Source organism: Panthera leo, chromosome B2, assembly GCF_018350215.1.
Source record: "Panthera leo isolate Ple1 chromosome B2, P.leo_Ple1_pat1.1, whole genome shotgun sequence".
Taxonomy (NCBI): Eukaryota; Metazoa; Chordata; class Mammalia; order Carnivora; family Felidae; genus Panthera; species Panthera leo.
This window is the reverse complement of record NC_056683.1, coordinates 61,982,426-62,001,723: the sequence shown is the minus strand read 5'-3', so window position 1 is coordinate 62,001,723 and position 19,298 is coordinate 61,982,426. Positions and strand designations below refer to the sequence as shown.

The 19,298-nt window shown below is 34.0% G+C and overlaps 1 protein-coding gene across 2 annotated transcripts in view; it reads right to left on the bottom strand.

The window, feature by feature from the left end:
- The window catches only part of LOC122220060 (adhesion G protein-coupled receptor B3), a 362,141-nt gene that overhangs the window by 283,097 nt on the left and 59,746 nt on the right, over positions 1–19,298 (bottom strand). For both annotated transcript variants that reach the window (XM_042939127.1, XM_042939128.1), the window contains 2 exons: positions 15,690–15,792; positions 3,112–3,155 (listed from right to left, as the gene is read on the bottom strand). In XM_042939127.1, coding sequence (XP_042795061.1) covers positions 3,112–3,155; positions 15,690–15,792 — 147 coding nt within the window. The remainder of the gene's footprint in view (positions 1–3,111; positions 3,156–15,689; positions 15,793–19,298) is intronic.

The following is a 19,298-nucleotide window of genomic DNA, read 5'->3' as shown; positions in this document are numbered from 1 at the left end:
CATAACAAAATATAAATAGAAGTGACCTTGGGGAGATGGGTAGATATAGACACCCAAGTTGATTAAGATGATTAATTGGGACTTCTGCCTAAGCAATTATGTTTTAAAGTTTTATACCTAAAAGATACTCAGGCATTAATTTTGCAATTAAAAATTAATTTAAGGGGTGCCTGGGTGGCTCAGTCAGGCATCTGACTTCAGCTCCGGTCATGATCTCACGGCTCATGAGTTCGAGCCCCGTGTTGGGCTCTGTGCTGACAGCTCAGAGCCTGGAGCCTGCTTTGGGTTCTGTGTCTCCCTCTCTCTCTGCCCCTCCTCCACTCACACTCTGTCTCTCTCTCCCTCAAGAATAAATAAACATTAAAAAAATTAAAAAAAATAATTTAAAAAATTAAAAGTAAGGCAAGAGGGGAGGGGGATAAAGGGTGGGCAAAATGACTGAAGGGGGTCAAAAGGTAGAAACTTCTAGTTATACAATAAACAAGTCACAGCGATAAAATGTACAGCATGGTGACTATAGATGGTGTTGCATATTTGAATGTCGCTAAGAGAATAAATCATTAAAATTCTCATCACAAGAAAAAAAATACAACTATATGTGGTTATGGTTATTAACTGGACTTGTGGTGATCATTTTGTAATACAAACAAATATCAAATCATTATGTATACCTGAGACAAATATAATGTTATATATCAATTATACCTTAATGAAAAAGGTAAGACAATCTGATAACATAAACCAAAATTAAAAGACAATTTTTTTTTAAAGTAGGCTTCACACCCAGCACAGAGTCCTATGATGGGGCCTGAACTCACAACCCTGAGTTTAAGCCCCTGAGATTAAGACCTGAGCCATGATCAAAAGTTGGATGCTTAACCGACTGAGCCACTCAGGAGCCCCAAAAGACAACTTCTAATTTCAACTTTATTACTACAATCTTGAAAAAATCATTTAAGTCAACTCATTTCTATATAAAACGTAGTAGCCTTATCCCTTCATAACTAACTATACTTAGAGCACTTATACTTAGATTTAAAATCATTACATTGGTAAAACTATTGTGTATATATATGAACATGATAAAAATAAATCAGCTGTGAAGAAAATAAATACAGTTGTCTTAACCTTCATTGTTTAAAACTCACCCAGAAAAACAATTTAATGATAAAACACTCTGGTAAGAGGGTGATGGGACAGAAGTTCTGTCAGTTTTGATTACTTTTCAAGTACATCAAAGAAACATGAACTGCACTGATCTCTTCAGATAATCTACTTTGAAAGGCAGGTAACCACACCTCTGACTGGATAGTTTTCTTCAAGGACAACTTAACAGTTGAATTTTGTAAGGCTAAAATATGTTTTTGTTGTTTGTTTTTTTGCGTGACAGGTAAGAGTCATGTTTTAGCAGATGCTGGAGAAAGAGTGTGATTGATTCCTAAGACTAACCTCAAACACTAATATATTTATATATATAAATTAAACTTAAAACCTTAGACATTCTGTGAAAGAAAACCAAAAGAGTCACACAATAGGAGAATGCTGTTTCTTCTCATAGTATTCATTGAACAGTCCCAAAGGTCTTTCAGAATAACTAACACTTCCCCTTTTTGGATTGACACTGAAGCATGTTCTACCCACTAAAAAGATAATAAAACTAAATCCAGGTTGGTTATTATTCATGAAGATATGCAAGTAGCTATAAACTGGAGTTTAAGATGGTATATTTTTCTTAAGTAGAAACCATTTGATTAGATTTTTGTGGTGTTTCATTCTTTCTTTGGCTATACAACATACTAAACAGTGCCTTAGAATATACTACTAGAGTCTTTTCTGGCTATTGCTAAAGAGCAAATCTTGCAAGAATTTTCCTACCATGGACTTCTGTATTGGATTTCAAAAAGAAAAAAATTATGACATCAGTGAGGACATCCACCTGATGTTATCACCAGGGCAAGTTGGGTTCTTTTTATGGCACTAGGGTTCTTGAGAGAAGAGGATCCCTAGAATATCAGAATCTATAGCAAATAATATGCCCAATGTCACTTATTAATTATCCACATAAATACTGTAATTTAAATTGCATCCATTCCCTAAAAATAACCACATTTTCAGTAGGTTTGCTCTTTACCTAGAAATTCTAATCATGCCCTTCTCCTAGACCCTCCAATAACTTGTGAGAGGCAAGTAAAATAATAAAACCTCAGATGTAGATCAGATATGGGGTGAAGAACACCGGGAAAAATCTTAGAATACCTAGTACTCAACAATGTGGTGCCCTATCTAACAGCATCAACATAGAGCTATTAGCTCTATGGGATTAATTGATATTTATCTCCCCTTCATGCAAAACAAAACAAAACAAAGCAAAACAAAACAAAACATTGTATAATCTGGAAATAAATGTACATAAATATTTAAAACGTAAGAGTCTAATTAAAACTTAATCAGGACATTTCTGCTCTTTGAGTCCTTCCTTAAAATCTTATAGAATTACTGATGAGATTAAGATGATTTTGACCAGATATATTGCAATTACTTACAGAAAGGAATCATTGGAGAATTATTAATCCTCATTTATTACAATTGTTTTCTTTTGTCTTCATGAATTCATTAAATAGGTGAATAAGACAATTAAATGTCACTCAATGTTTTTACAATAAAATAATCTGGAAGGGCCATATAAATATTACATTACTCTGATAATAGATTCAAGGTCATGCAAATAATATAGTGGTCTAATGATCATAGAGATTGCTATTTTAGTGTGCAATGCTAAGCTGGAGTACTAGGGCAAAATGTTGAAATATTATTTGAGCTCCTACGACTTTAAAATATTAGAGCTTCTAAAAAATCCTCATGGGATTTGCATAGCAATGTGTCTTACATATTAGGTAATGCAATCCTATCTTGGGACATAATCTGATGGCATCATCACACACAAACACATTCATCATCTTGTCCTGCAGATTCAAAAAGCAAAATGTTTTCTGAGTGTAACACACATCCCACTAACTTATCATTTTCCTGTTGACTAGCAGGCAACTGAAATAACTTAATGTGCTTTGAATATATAATCCAAAGTAATATAAGAAAACATCTGTCACTTACGTTTTTGAGTCATCCCACAATACACAATAGGGATTCAAAGTACCCTAAAAATAAGCAGAAAAAGAATAAATGTATCATGAATACACACAACAAAAATGTAAGTTTTATGTGAAATGCAAACAGAATGGTGGGTTTCTTATCTTGCAGTATGAAACTCTCAAGATTCCACCTCCATTTTTTTCCTTGCGTAAAAAATTTGTATGCTTTTTCTCATAGACTTGGTGATGCATTTTATGAAATTCTCTTCATGAAGACAATACATTTACCACAAATGTCATAACCTATGTTTAGTTATTTTGAAAATTGAAAGTGAAGCTCTCATATAGCTCAAGGTCTATATTTCAATGATTTCTATTTCATCCTTTTACCTGTAAAATATTAATTCCTGGATTATTTCCTTTAGGAAGACCAAAGTATCTACACAATTTAAATCATGGTGAAACATTCTGTATTATGCACATGTACAAAACACCACTGACATCCTCATTACTCTCTAGTTGGTCACCTTCCTAGGGGCAAGAGATAGTAACATTAATTGTCCATTTCTGGAGAGTGTGTTGGCTTGCAATAGCTTTTTTTCCCCTAAAAATGGGTTTATTAGGTATGGCTGTACTTTTTAAAAAGGAACATTTTATTCAATAATGATGACGATGAATGAAATAAAAATTGATGCCCCTCACAGCATTCTTTGAGTTGGTTTTCCCTTAAAGTACAAAGAATGTGAGTGCCATTAAAAGAGATTTTAGGTACAAATTTGTATTTGATATGCAAACTTCTCTGCCCCACACCCCCTTTCCCCTACCAAGTCATTCATAGCTGCCCTCTTGGGGTGTAGTTCACAATTAGCATGAACTAAACCAGATCCACTATTTAATAGTCCCTTTGCATGTCTCCTTAATTATAATAATTATACCTATTGAGTGAGATGGAGATGGAAGCATAAAATGGGATGTTCTTTCGAATTTGGAAAGAAATAAAGTTTAATCATTTCCTTCCTATAAGCCTAATTTAAGATGTAAAAGTGGTAAAGTCTCAGTAGAGCTATTCTTATCTCTTAAAGACCATCTCATTCTTTTGAAATCCAGAAAAAATGCAGACATGACCACATCTAGACCATGGCAAAGTGTTTCTTTTTTTTTAATAGTTCACAGACAAGGTTACATTGGTTTTGGGTGTACAACATAGGCATTTGACAAGTTTATATGTCATGTTTTGCAATATCTTCTTAATCCACAGATCACTTTTGTATAGATCGCGTCTAATGAAACTATGTAAAAAAATGTCAAATTTTTATTGGTTCAATATTTATATATGTATGAGTGGCTACCATGACCTTCAGGATGATACAAAGAATATTCTCCGCACTGTATTACCTTGGGTAGTGCTTTCTGTTTTGAAGAGTACTAACTGTTGAAATGTTTTCCTTCTGTTTGTCAGATTCATTGGGCTTTATTTTGCCCTTTTGAAACTAGCCTAATAATTATTCCTTTACATGATATCTTTAGATAGCTACAAATGCTATTATATCCCTGAAGAGTCTTCTCTATTAAACATACTCCGTGGATTTCAAGTTCTCTCATTCCCCACATCACTCATATGTTGGAGCACACGTTTAAAGCGCATTTAGGGCAACTATCCATGTATAGAACCTACCTGTATAGAACAAAGTGGTGCTCTTTCCATCTCCTTTAGGTGCCACATTCTTAATAATGCAGACTAAGACTACATCAGATATATTTGTAGTCTCTCCCTCAGCTTGATTACATATACATTGAAGTCTCTTAAGAGAGACATTCTGAATCCTGATTTTGACATCCCACACATTCACTATTGCTTCAAAACTTTTAATCATTAGAGGATTAAGAGACAAACATGGTATCTATGACCTCATCCAACCAAGTCTTTAATAAAAATGATGACTAGGCCAAGGCAGATAAAAGTTACAGTCCTGAAACACGCTACTGGCTCCATTCCACAGGTGGACATTCTCCCCCATGACAGCCAGCTCCCAGCCCTCAGTCTTGTCTTACATGTAGATAATCACTGTCTTCAAAAGTCTAGGCAGGCTCTTTGTGAAACGTTCCCTTTCTAAGTGCTGTTTTCTGGGTCCATTCTAGAATTTCACTAGAAATAAACATTTAAAATGGTGATTCTAAAATTTTTGTAATCCACCCCAATTTTATTTTTTCTTTTAATTATAACATTTGACTAACTCCAATATTTTAGCACCATTACCATTCTCCAAAAATTCCTCAAAGGCCACATTAGCCAAGGTATCTTACTTCTCATCAAATGTTCATACCTATAAACTATGCTGTTAGAACAAAAACACTTCCTTCCCTGAAAAAAGTTACAGTCTTATAGAAGTTGATGAGAAACACACATGTGGAATGTTTATATAACCATAAATAGATATGTTTTTATAAGTGTTACTAGTCATAATATACTGTTTAAGGGACAAATGAGGGGCATCATGGCTTGTGTTAGATCAAGTTTCATGGACTAAGTGTATCTTTAATGTGAGTCTACAGGAGGCATAGATCTGGGGAGGGTCACAGAAGGGAGTGGTGTTTTGAATTGTTTTCTTTTTCTTGTTCTTCCTTTATTTTTCCTTTATTTTTAAAATTGTTTTCTTCCTTGGTCTTACGAGATACTATCTGGTTTTAGCTTAAATTTTCATTCAATTTGTGACTTTCTAAGAAATCCTTAGCATAGCTACAATGTTGTATCATAAAGTTATGGTGTATTTATCTGGGATTTGTTCAAAGAACTCAGAGCACTTTATAGAAAACAAATTATCCTTGAAATATTACAATGAAGGATATGAGTATATGTTTAATTAATATAGAAATTATTATAGAAAGGTGATACATTCACCTTTTGAAGAACCAGAGATAATGGTCTTTAGAAGAACCACAGATAATGGTTCTTCTAAATCTAGTTCACTTCTTTTAGTAATATATGGGTTAGATAAAGTTAAACCATTACAGGATACTGATTATAGGATTAATATTTCATATTTAGTGTTCCTAATAGTTTACAACAAAAGAAAAATAGTATTAGAAAAGAAATATAATATGAATATAATTGTTTGAATATCTCTTTCTTTTTTACTCTCCTAAAGAAACTTATTTCTACTTTCAGATAAAAATGTAAAGGTGAGAAATGTTTGTTCTACTCTTAATCCATGCCATTGTTAACCCTTCATTTTATCCTCTACCTTCTTCACCTCTCATCTCTTGGATCTTATCTCATATTGCTCTTTCTTTTTGTCCTTGTGAAAATTTAAAAAGCATCCACGTGAGGATTATTAAAGGTTCCAAAATGCACTACTCACTCTTGTGCTTCACTCTACATTCTGGAACCTACACGACAGACAGACACTGCCCTCTGTGAGTTCTAGTGCAGTTACCAATATGGAGGTCTGTGAGCTACAGTCAATTATTTAAACATTTGAAGTTTAGAAAAATAAGCAGAACAAACAAATCAGAAGAATCTTAGTATCTGGATAGACCAGTTGCTTAAAGGAAAAAGAATGTGTGATGGGAAACATAAGGCAAATATCAATGACAAATGAATACTAAACATGAAAAAAAAAACTGGCTAAAAAGTTCTGCTGAGAAATCACTTATAAAATATTTGTTATAATTTTTAGATACTTTTCTCAAAGGTACTCTGCTACAAGATCTGTTATGAGGAATTTACAGGAAGTCAATAACAGGAAATGGTGAGCCCAACAGAGAGTAACAAATGTGATGACAGAAACAAGGGGAAAAGAGTTGAGCTATACACTAGCCGATGGACGTAGATTTAAGAAATGCACTAAGCTAAGGAAACAAAAAAATTCCCAGGCATATGAGATAAATGTACGTAAGAAAATTCATTTTCAAAACTGTTAATATCATTGACACTTAAAATATTAAAACTTCACGTTTTTGAAAACTTTTGGAAATATACTATCTTCTTGAAAACCACATTTTTGGTAAAACAAGCAAGCAAACAAATAAAGAAACAGATAGCAACAGAAAAAAAAACTGTCTCTCTTGATCCCAGTCAAAATAGAATAGTTAAACTGAAGTTAAATATTTCTACTCACCTACATTTAAGCATTTTAAAAATGTACCATGACTCAAATTTCCTAATTACCATAGGTACTCTACATACTACTTTCAAGTGTCTTTAATAGTCTTTGCCTTTTTTTTTTTTTACTTTTACTTTTACCTCTCTCCCTTTTTCCACATCAACGAAACCAATATACCCATTTAACAGTATAATATAGCACTGGCTTTGTTAATTTATTTCTATGGGTGGTTCTCTCTTTTCCTTTGGCTGCATAACTTTCTTTTTTAAATTTTCTATAATAAGGGATTTGAACATCCTTTCTAGATGTACACCTCAGTGATTCATGAATGACATTCATAAAATAATTCCTTTTCTTCTTTCAAAACTCTATTTCAAGTCTTTTTCTTTCCCTACAGAACACTTTAAATACATCTCACTGTGGTAAATTACTCTTACTATGGTAAACTTCATTTAGTCATTCATGTAAAAGTCACTTAGTAAACCCCTATTACATTCCAGGTACTGAGGATACAGCATTGAGCAAATTTCTTGCCTCATAGACTTAACTATAGTGAAAGGGGCAGGGAGAGAGACAAATAAACACATAAATGCATAAAATGCTAGATGGTAATCTGTGCTATGATGAGAAAGTAAATCACAATGACAGGGAAGTCTGGAAAGTGAATGAGTTGCAATTTTATATATTGGGAAGCCTTCACCAATAAGATGATATCTGAGCAGAGATCTGAAGGAAGTTGATCACAGAAAAAATAAAAGTCACAATAAAAATGAATGAAAACCAAGTTTCTCTAATTTTTCCTAATTTAAGTTCTGAATAAATTCAATTCACACACTATGTTTATTACACTCTTGCTATCTTAGTGTTTGCCAAGTGTTTTCTCCAGACCTACTCCAGAATCAACTGGGGTATTATTTAAAATGTAGATTAGTTGTCTCCACAAGTTCTGAGATTGGGGCTATACCTAGGAATATGCACTGTAATTATTACTCCCTCCACCCACCATAGTTTCTATCCACATCAAATTTGAAGAAGTACTGCTCAAGATGCACACAACAGAAATCATATGGTTTATTTACCCTTTTTTTTAAACTTTCAAATGCTTAGTGCTCATATGTCATAGCAACTTCCATATCTAGAAACGTCTTAACTTTCTGGTATCTTTCATACTCCTGTTAAAATATTTAAACTTAAAAATATATTTAAAAATATATCCTTTTGTCTATTGAAGCAAAGCAAGTGAACAGACGAAGCATTAAGGGCATGAAGAAGGGCAGTGACTTCATCATAACTATCTCAGCATTTCCAATTTTCTGACTCAGATGTTCCAGAATGACTGTCTCTGTCACATCTTCTAGAGCATTGCACATTGACTTCTTGAATGTAGATGGGAGAAAGACTGTTCAGAGGACACTACACTGTCTCTCTTTAATTTTCAATATTTTGGACATAAAGGCATTGCATTAAAAAGACCTGGGTTTTGCTAAGCTTATCTTCCCTTTCTTTCCCCACTAAAGCATAATTGTAGCTATTACATATCACTGCACAAAAAGATTTTGGGAACTCCTTAAGAACATTTCTAATATGATTGACTTGACCCACAAAAGACTCATTTATAATCTGTGTATAATTCTACTACTATTTGAGAAAAGACACATTAAATAAAGTCTAAGGAATGCATGGTGGAAGGGAGCGGGTAAGATCTTAGTGTATGTAATATTTCCATAGTCAAATCTATGAAATGCCCCTAAAAGCTGATCAGTGAGAGTATTTCTTTTAACATATAAACAGCTTCATAGTACCTAAAAGTGTAATATACCATCCAAGGATATGATACAGTTGAAAACTGTATGAAACTGAACTGCAGAAGGTAATCTGTTGAATGTTCTCCAAATCTTTTTTTCAAGGTTATGGTAAGTACTATTCCATATTTCCATATTTTTAAAGGATACTTAAAAAGAACTAAATTGGGTCTAACACTTTTTTCTTCTTCTTCTTTTTTTCCTTTTTTTTTTTGAAAGGGTAGCTGACATATACCTGAAGTCTAAAGAGCATCATTACAAATGCAATACTGTGTTCTTACTTAATACAATCATGGAGATAAAGGAATTTTTGAATAGATTTATGAGGGTTCTACAGAAAGCATCACATTGAGGACAAGTCAATATGGAAAAGAAGGAGCTGGCTGTAGCTAAGGCAGACTGATATAAAGACCACCGAAGTGAGAAATGCAGAATATTGTTTTATCAGGATGAGTCACATCCATGTTGCATAGCTTTTCTTGAGGAGTTGGCAGCTATTTAATTGGAACATAAAGAAATAGCATATATTTAATTCAGCTTCTGCTATATGGTTACTCACTAGCCCACATTAACCAGATGACACTATTTTTGTGGATGTGATAACAGCTTGCTTCCCTAATTTCTGAGATGTATCACTAACCTGAATGTACATTATTTCCCAATGAATACTGCCTATTTGACATATGGAAAACAGTAAAAAGTAGAATCGCTATCAGGGATTATTTTTATGTGTATTCTTCAGAGAAAATCATTGCCTCCATGTAGATGTCTTAGAGTGTCTTACCCTTATATGATCACATGATTATATCATTTCCAACAATGGCTGCGCAGGAGCCTGGTGCACCTCTCAACAAACACATGGGTTTCCTAGGAGCAGAAACTCTCCAAGTATTTCTTATGAGTTGGAGTGGCAAATAACTTCAATAAAAATAGTTAAATAACTAGATTTCATACAGGTAAAACATACAGCTTAAGTCTTTTCCTTTTATAGCCAAGAGGATATCTTAATAAAACTTCTATGGGATTGTAGCAGAGGCAAAGGCACCAGAAGTGTCTGCGCTACTCCAGTCTATCAGCTGCCAGCAGAGAAGTTTTGCTAAATTGCTTCAAAAGCACAACATATCTGCAAATGCCAGAGTTGCCCCTGACATCCAGCACTTGGTTCCACAAGGCCCTTTCTGTGGTGGAGCCCAGGTGGTGCTGCTCGTGGCATCCTCCGATTTTCTCTAATATCCCACCACCACTTTACAGTGGCCATTCTCACTGTCTGGTGATTCCTTTCATCAGGTTGCTAAGGTGCTGGAATAATAATCAGCAGGACAAAATTTAATCTCTGGTTGCTAATTAATTCTTATTGAATAATGTATCATCAGTATTGCATTATATCTGATTCAAAATGGCACTCTTAATGTTTACATATACATTTTCTTCATAATCTAAAATTAATTTTGCAATGTTCCAATGCAGGGATATTAGTTTTCTATTGCTATTGTAACAAATTACCATAAACCGCAGCATAGAATAACATAAATTCATTATCTCACAGTTTCTATAGGTCAGAAGTCTGATGAGCTCAGCTGGGTCTCTACTCAAGAGATTCTCAAGGCTGAGATCAAAGTATTGGCATGATATCACTACTTCCTGGAGGATCTAAGGATAAATCCATGCTCAGGTTCATTCAGGTTTCAGTAGAATTAGTTCCTTGCAGTTGAAAGGCTGAGGTCTACATTTCCTTCCTGGTTAGCAACCAGAGGTTGTTTTCAGCTTTTACAGGCTGCCTGTGCCCATTGGCTTGAGGCCCTCTTCATTCATTGTCAAAGTCAGTAATGGTACTTGAGTTTTTAGTATGCTGCATTTCTGACCATAGCCACAGGGAAAACCACTTTTAATGGTTCATGTGATAAATTAGACCTACCCAGATAATCCAAGATAATTTCCCCATCTCAATGTCCTTACCTTTATTCACATATGCAAAGTCCCTTTTGACATGTAACATAACTGGTTCTGGAGGTCAGGACATGGGCATTTTGGGTGGGGGCATGATTCTGTTTACTATATAGGGATTGACTAACTCTATAGCCCAGAATCCAAATCTGGCCTGCCACCTATTTTTGTAAATAAAATTTCATTGCAGAGCCACACTCATTTGTTTAGATATTGTCTGGCTCCTTTCATGCTCCAACAGCAGAACTAAGTAAATGGGACAGAGGTCATTATAGCTCATGTTTAAAATATTTGCTACCTGACTCCTAACTAAAAAGATTAGCTCACCACTGCTCCAAAAATAGCAGAATTATTCTAAAATCTTTTTGAAAAATGTTGACTATGTATTATTAATCAAAATAAACTGAATTTGAAATGTAAGTGGGAAGGGTGCTACTCAAACTGAGGAATTTAGGATATAATCAAGAAAACACACACACACACACACACACACACACACCCCAAAAAACCAAAACCAAACCAAAACAAAACAAAACAAAACAAAGCAAAACAAAACAAAACACCATACTAACTGTAGCTAGGGAACAAATTCTATCTCAATTTCAGCTGGTGACAGAGCCATCAATCTGTCTGTCTAGTCAGCATTTCAAGACTCTTCCATAAAAATTACCCAGAGCTTTAAGCAGAAAAAAAATCAGAAATCTCTTTCAAATGGACAAAAGGTAGGGTAGAAAAGTGATTCAAAACATAAAGGCATACAAACACCCCTTTGCAGAAATTATAGATTTATAGACTGGACTTCCTTAAGCTTTGTCAAGTGATTTTTAATTCCTTAGGTTTTTATCAGCCTTTGATATTTTCAAAAATACCCACTGATGAGTGTTTCAAATTTCTTCTCATTGTTTCTCATGCTTATCTAATGGTAACAAACATATTCATTATAGTCTTCCATTGTGTTTGCAGCTATGATTTACAAAGGTCATGGCTCATGATTAACTTTAGTTTATACACATAAAACAAACTCCTTAATTTGTTAGCTGATCCTATTAGTATGCAAGCAAATATGGCAAAGAAAACAAAACCCACAAGCCCAAATTCCCATGAGATTCTTTTGTGAATATGACCAATTTGAGAACTACAAATAAACCTCATGGATTTTTCTCAGTCCTGAAAGACAGCGGTATCATGCTAACTAGATCATTAAAGTTTTTACTCAGAGGAAGAAATAAAAAGAAAGGCAAGACCACAGAGACTGCAGGCAAGCATAGCCCAAACTGCCTCTCCAAAATGGAACAACCTAAAACTCTTATCATTTGGAAAAAGAATTCATTTTCAGAGTAACAAAGTTGGTAGAGCATGAGATAACTAAAATGTATGCACTTACTTACTCTTCTAACTCATCTTTAAAGGTGGAGATGCTATCCACCTTAGAAAGTCATAGCAGCTTAGATCTGTCAGATCCAAGGCATCCAAACAGTGGGTGTCTGTACATGTGTGTGTGTATACGTGTGCACTCGCATTTAGGGTCATTCTATTATATTCGTTCAGGTCTCAATAATTATTTTCAATAAAATTAGTAACTTTCCTTATATATCAGATAATCTAATAATATTAATGAGCATAAATGTCATCCTGAAGAAATCTTTAGTAACACTAAAAATAAAATTCTTTTTCTGGGAAAGCAACTTTGATATTTTTTAAAAGCAAGTGATTGCTATACCTAAACACGAAGGACCATAAACTCTGACTCTATAGGTCATCACAATAAAGCCATAGGCTCCCCAAAACTGAACTAAGAATAGCATCTTAGTCATTAATGATTTATGAGCTGGATAAAACTGCAATTGGCTTTGCTAAATACAATTTGGAATTTCAAGATTCCATATTCTATTCCTACAGTTCCCAAGGGCCTTATTATATTTAACATACTTTAAATGCTATTTGTTAAAAAGCTTTTTAAAAGAATACATTTAGTTTGGAAAATGTTAACAGGCTTTTCCCTAGGCTCACTATAACTGTTAATTCCCATTCTTCATTTTTCTTCTACATGGTATATGAAACAGATATACTTTGCAAGTCATTACTGTTTTCTAAGCTCAGGAAAGTATAGCACATACTTTTGATAGAAGTAAATACATGAAAGTAGACTTGATATTAAAAATATATCTAAAATAGTTCAATTTTGAAGGCAGTAACAATGATAATCTACATCTATGTAGAGTTATATTAAAATTTCAGCTTTTCTAATTAATTTCTATTTTCATGTTTATGATGTATTCACATTAGTGAAGACTATTACATTTCAGTATAGGGTCTTTGATTATCTCTTCAATGGAAACAAACTAAAATCAGTATACAAAGTATAAAAGACTGGTAATAAATACTAAGATACTCAACAAATCTGTTATATATTCTTTCCCTCAATGAACAGTACTTTACAAACTCTAATTTGGATGGTAAGATTAATACAATAAGCATTAGAAATTCAAACCAGGGGAGTATGAAGGACTGTATATATTGTATGGACAAAGTGTGAAAGGTATTTATAAAATAAAGGGAAGAAGTGAGGAATCCAGCCATCCAGAGAGGCTTCATTGTGTGGTGGTTAATTGGGGTGGCCTCTGAAGACAGGTGGGCACTGCAAGCAAGGGGATAATAGAAGTGAGTTAGAATACTTGGTGCCATTTTCTTCTCCAGTGTAAGCTTTTCTTCTTTGTCTCATCTTCTCTCAGTCCCCCTTTTCAAAAGATTTGTCTATATTCCCTTAAATGGAGATCTTCTAGAGTGGAGACTGTATTGTTTTGAAAATCTGGTCAACTCATTCACTCAAAATTATGAAAGACAGATTTAGTTCTAAGTGACTTGTGATAATTATTTCACCATTCTTATATCCTGACTTTCATTGTCACCCCAGTGTCTAGCTGGTGCTTAATAAAGTGTATTGACTATATACTTGGGTTTTCATATGTACAAAGTTATTTTCTGTACATGGTTTATCTCCTTTGTAAATCAGCTGACAAAATAAACCCCCAGGAGAGAAGTTTGACTCAAAGCTTAAATCTCTGTTCATTTCAAATAGTTTTACTGAATTGAAATAGTGAGACTGTTTCATCAATGCTATTTTTGAGGTTACTCTTTCTTCAATTTATGAAAAAAAGTCATTTAATTAATGTATTTTTAAAATTCTCAATAATGAGTTTATTTAGGAAAGTATTGTAAAAGTTCATTTACATAAGTGTTTTCTCCACAAGAAACATGATATATACTCAGACATTGTACTGCTTTTTTAGTAAGCAATTCAGGGAACTAGGATCTCTTACTATTTTTTCACCAATGTTTATAACTGGATAGACATTACCCTAATAAACAATAAAAGCAAACACCTAAGTAAATAGTTTTTCAACAAATTTTGAACCCACAAAAAATAAAATCCTTATTCAAAAGCAATATTTAAAGTAATTGCAAGTTTTCAATGCAGTGATGAGATTAGGTAGAGGTAAGATTATTCTTAGGTGTACAAAGGTAGATTTTATAGAAATAAAACACATTCTTGAAATTAAATAGAACCAGTATGGTCATATTTTGGCAAAAGTAGAAGACCCAATAGTTTAATTATTAGTTGTGATGTTTAAGAGCTATTGCTAAGAGATTTGAGATTTTCGCTAAACAATCTAGGAAGCCTGAAGCATGTTAGTAAAAAGTGGTTTACAGGGAAGATAATTGTCATTTTTTATAAAACCAAGATTGATTTTCTTTTTGGAAACAAGAAGTTATAAAACAGGAGACAATACATAAGTTTTGTAAACCAATTGATGTGACTATAAATTCCATTATGTCATTCATTAAATTTGTAGATTTGGGAAAAATGACACTTTGTGTTTCTGTTATTTGTATGTAAAGGTCAACTTCCCAGGAACTTTGCAAGGAATTAAACCAAAAAAAAAAACAACCCAAAAAAACAAAAGAACAAAAACAAAAAACAAAAAACCAAACCTGTGTACACAGAACGTAAGAGAGTGGCTCACTTTAATACAGGAAGTATAAAAGCATAATTAGGAGAACCTTAGTAGGAATCACCTTCCTTGTCTCCACTCATCAATGATTTAAGCATGTAGAGTGAATGTATAAAGGATCAGTAGATATTTTAAATTTCTACAGGAGGACTGAAAAAAGATGAAAAGAATTTCAGTTGCAGTTAGATAGATTCAGGAAAGGGTTCTTGTCATTCTGGAATGGGAGGTTTAGATTTAGATTACTGAAGCACCCAACTAGTTATAACAAGCCTACTCTGTTCTTTGACCTAGCACTTTTAAATGCCATCCCACCCATTCTCCTGCTCTAGGGTACCTGAAGTTAATCACTCCTCTTTGTATTATGTTTATAACTTCAATTACTGCATACATCTTAAACCTATGTAGTTACATGGCAGTCTTCCCCACCACAGGTGAGACAGGTTCTTATTCATTGGGTCTCCTCCGCTGATTAGCTCAAAGCCCAAAAAAGATGTGTACGTGGATAAACAATTTAATAATTGGTATCATGGATAAACTGAAGAGAGTTTTATTATGGACAAAAGCATAGGATAATCTGACATTTTGTTTCTATATAATATAATCTTCATAACAAATTACTCCATTTACAACTCTAAAAAGTCCAGAAAATGTGTTCTGATATTATCAAATGTGTGACTGCTAACTTATCTTTAAAGGTAAGTTCTATAAGCAAGTCGATGTCACATGGATAATACTTACATTAGCCAAATGAGCTAGTTCTATCTCCAGGAATGAATCAGTTGTTTTGGGTTCTGGCCTTATTGTGACCACGATGATTTTGGAATTAACGACAGTGTAGTTTCTGAAACAGAGTAATTGTGATTAAAAGGAGAATGGATCAATAACAAATATGAACTCTCACTGCTCCATACATGTTTGGATGCATGTTAAGTAAGGAAATATATCCTAATGCATCCTAAGGAGAACAGAGAAACAATGGGCAAACAGATTTAAAGTGTGATACTAAATACTACTTATGGAAAGCTACAGTTCATTTTTTGTTATAAACAAACCCTACCTGGAACTAGGAAACTATGAGGGGAAAAAGCTATTGCTGACTGTTACCATTTTAGATGCAGGAAAGATGAAAAAGCAACAGCACTTACAAGCTTTCGATTACTTAAATCTGATTCACCTGCAAGAGAGATGGATTGTGAATTCAAACCTTCAGGCAATCTTTAAATGAATATAATCCATTTATCTCAGGTGGACTTAACGGTTTTGTTCTCCAGGAGACCAAATATTCTTCTTGTAAAGTGCTATCTTAGCGTTTTTTGGACTATCTCAAAATTCATTACGATGAATGATTAGAATGTGGTTTAGCATGAGAGCAAGTAGAGTTTAAATATAAATAAATGCTGTTGCTAATCATTGACCATCATTCATTTCAGCAATAGAGACTTACAGGACACTTCTTTAGCTCAATATGCTCAAAGTAAGGAACATATTCACCTTTTGAAATACCTTAACAATTACAGTTCAGTAACAAAGGAGTTTTAAACATATTTGCAACCTACAAAAATTATCCATAACCATGAGACAACTCTTTCTTGTACATACAAGTTTTTATACAACATGTATAAAATGCCACACACTACCTGTTACAGATTTAAAGTTTTATTGTACTTTTAGCTATATATATATATTTCTTTCCATCCCTTCTTTTTGATTTGAAATAAACTACAGAGCATGTTCTTTCATAGAACATGCACTATTCTGTGGAATTCGTAACACGTATGTAAGATGAATTCATTTAATATTATTCCTTCTTCTTTCTTGTTTAAGGCATTATTTGCAGATAATAAAATTCACCAATTTTAAGGGGGAAGTTTAATGCTTGTTAGTACTTGTTTAACCAACTGAGCCACCCAGGCACCCCATCTCTTTTAGTAATTGTATACTACTATGCAAGCATCACCACTGATTCCTCACCCTGAATGGCTTCCGTGAGCCTCTTTGCATCTTATCCCTTCCTGCCCCCAAGGCTCCAGGCAACCATGAATATGCTGTCACTATAATCACGTCTTTTCTAGAATTTCACTTAAATAGAATCATACGGTACATCGACTATTGTGTTTGAGTTAATTCACTTAGCATTATGTTTCTGAGATTCATCCATTTCGTTTCTCTTTATGGCAGAGTACTATTCCATGATATGGATATAACAGTTTGTGATCTATTCATCAATAAAAGTAAGCAACCTGTGGGTTACTTCTAATTTTTAGCATCTATGAATAGTACTATTCATATTTGGCTATTATGAATAGTTGGCATACATACTTTCTGCATAGAAATCTATTTTCATATGTCTCAGGTAAATACCTAAGAGTGGAATTGCTTGATCATGTGGCAAAAGCATGTTTAATTTTGTGTTATTGCTACACTATTTTCCAAAATGACTGTATCATCAAAATCATATAATTGTAATATTGTACAAAAATGTTGAACCTCACATTATTTGTGAAAATGTCTTCTCTAATGGAATGGTCTTTTCCATGATATTTCACCAGAAAAGAATGCTAATATGTCATTGTGTGGAGTTTACTATATTTAGTAGTAGAGTAACTGTAAGTATATTTTGAGTTGGATAACATTTAAAAAAATTTAATGTTTATTTATTTTTGAGAGACAGAGCATGAGTGGGGGAAGGGCAGAGACAGAGAGGGAAACAGAATGTGAAGCAGGCTCCAGGCTCTGAGCTGTCAGCACACAGCCCCATGCAGTGCTCGAACTCACAAACCGTGAGATCATGACCTCATGACCTGAGCTGAAGTTAGAAGCTTAACTGACTGAGCCACCCAGGCACCCCAAGTTGGATAACATTTTTAAATCCATCTTTAATGTATGTAGTAATGTCAAATAAATTCTTTCTTTTCAAAGTTTTAAATGTCTTGTTTTTTTTTTTTGAGAGAGAGCGAGCAAGCACATGAGTAGGGGAGGGGTGGAGAGAGGGGGCCAGAGGATCTGAAGTGGGCTCCATGCTGACAGCAGAGAGCCCAAAGCGGGGCTCAAATCCATGCGCTGCGAGATCATGACCTGAACCAAACTGGGATCCCCAACCTACAGAGCCACCCAGGAGCCCCCAGGTAGCAAATTCTTAAACACTCAGGAAGCTTCATGGTATCCAGCCTAACAGTAAATAGTAAGAAACAACACAGTATAAATGTGTCTTTATATTTCTTAGGGGAAGGTAGTTGCAAACAGAGAGGGCTGGTTAACCATCCTTTATTTCACTGAATACTAATTGAAGGTAAGTTGCATTGGGAGTGATATGAAAGTAAGCTCTAAATGCCAAGTTCCCTTTACAAACTTATTGTTCCCTGTTTCTCCATGAGTAAAAGTGTTTGGGGGATCAAATGAGAATAGGTTGAATTAACAAAGCTATGAAGTGACACTGGTTCTGTTTATAATCCTATTTCTCTGCTATAAATAAAACCAATGTTAATTTAACTCAGCTGCTAATTTTAATTAATAAATGTTAGTTAAATTTGATAGCATACAGATATTTTGTATTATTTTAAAAGTTGCATAAGTGGATAGTCTACTGGAAAATTCAGATGTGGGTATTCTAAATAGGAATTTATAATTTTGTCAAGATATTTATGAAGTTCTCTTTCTGTGTTTGGGCATGTGGGAATTTTGGCCCCGGGAAACTGGGGTATGGAAAGCAAAGTAGGTAAGATAAGCAGCCTTTTGTAGGGTATGTTACATGTTACTTTGTGTCAGGTTTATCAGCTTCTCAACTGGCCTGGTGGACGAGGTGACTCCTAGAGGACAGAATCTGCCTTATGACTTTTCTTAAGTGTGTGTGTATGTGTGTGTGTGCGTGTGTGTGTGTGTGTGTGTGATTTAGAATCCAATTGGGAATGGATGCATGCCAATATAATTATGCAGATGGATGTTCTTATCACATTTATGTGAGTACCTTCCCCCACCTTGCCCTACTAACATGTAACTATCACTACCACAACATCAATTAATGGTATGTATGTCTCCTTATAAGTTCAATGAGGGCAAGATTTGTATCTAGCCATCATATATCCTCATTTGCATTTATGCTTTGCACATTTTAGTGCTAACACAGATTGGAATATCATATTAAATAAACACATAGTAAACAAAAATATCAAACTTTTGGCCAACTTGGATTAAAACATAATGCCAATACCATGGCGTTAAAATGCATAATGAAGGAAAAAGAGGCAAATTTACATTATGCAATGGCTTCCTCTTTAAAAAGTGTACAGTGTATGAAATTATCTTTAATTTATTCCATCAATGTATTCTAATTTGCATAAGTGAATAGTT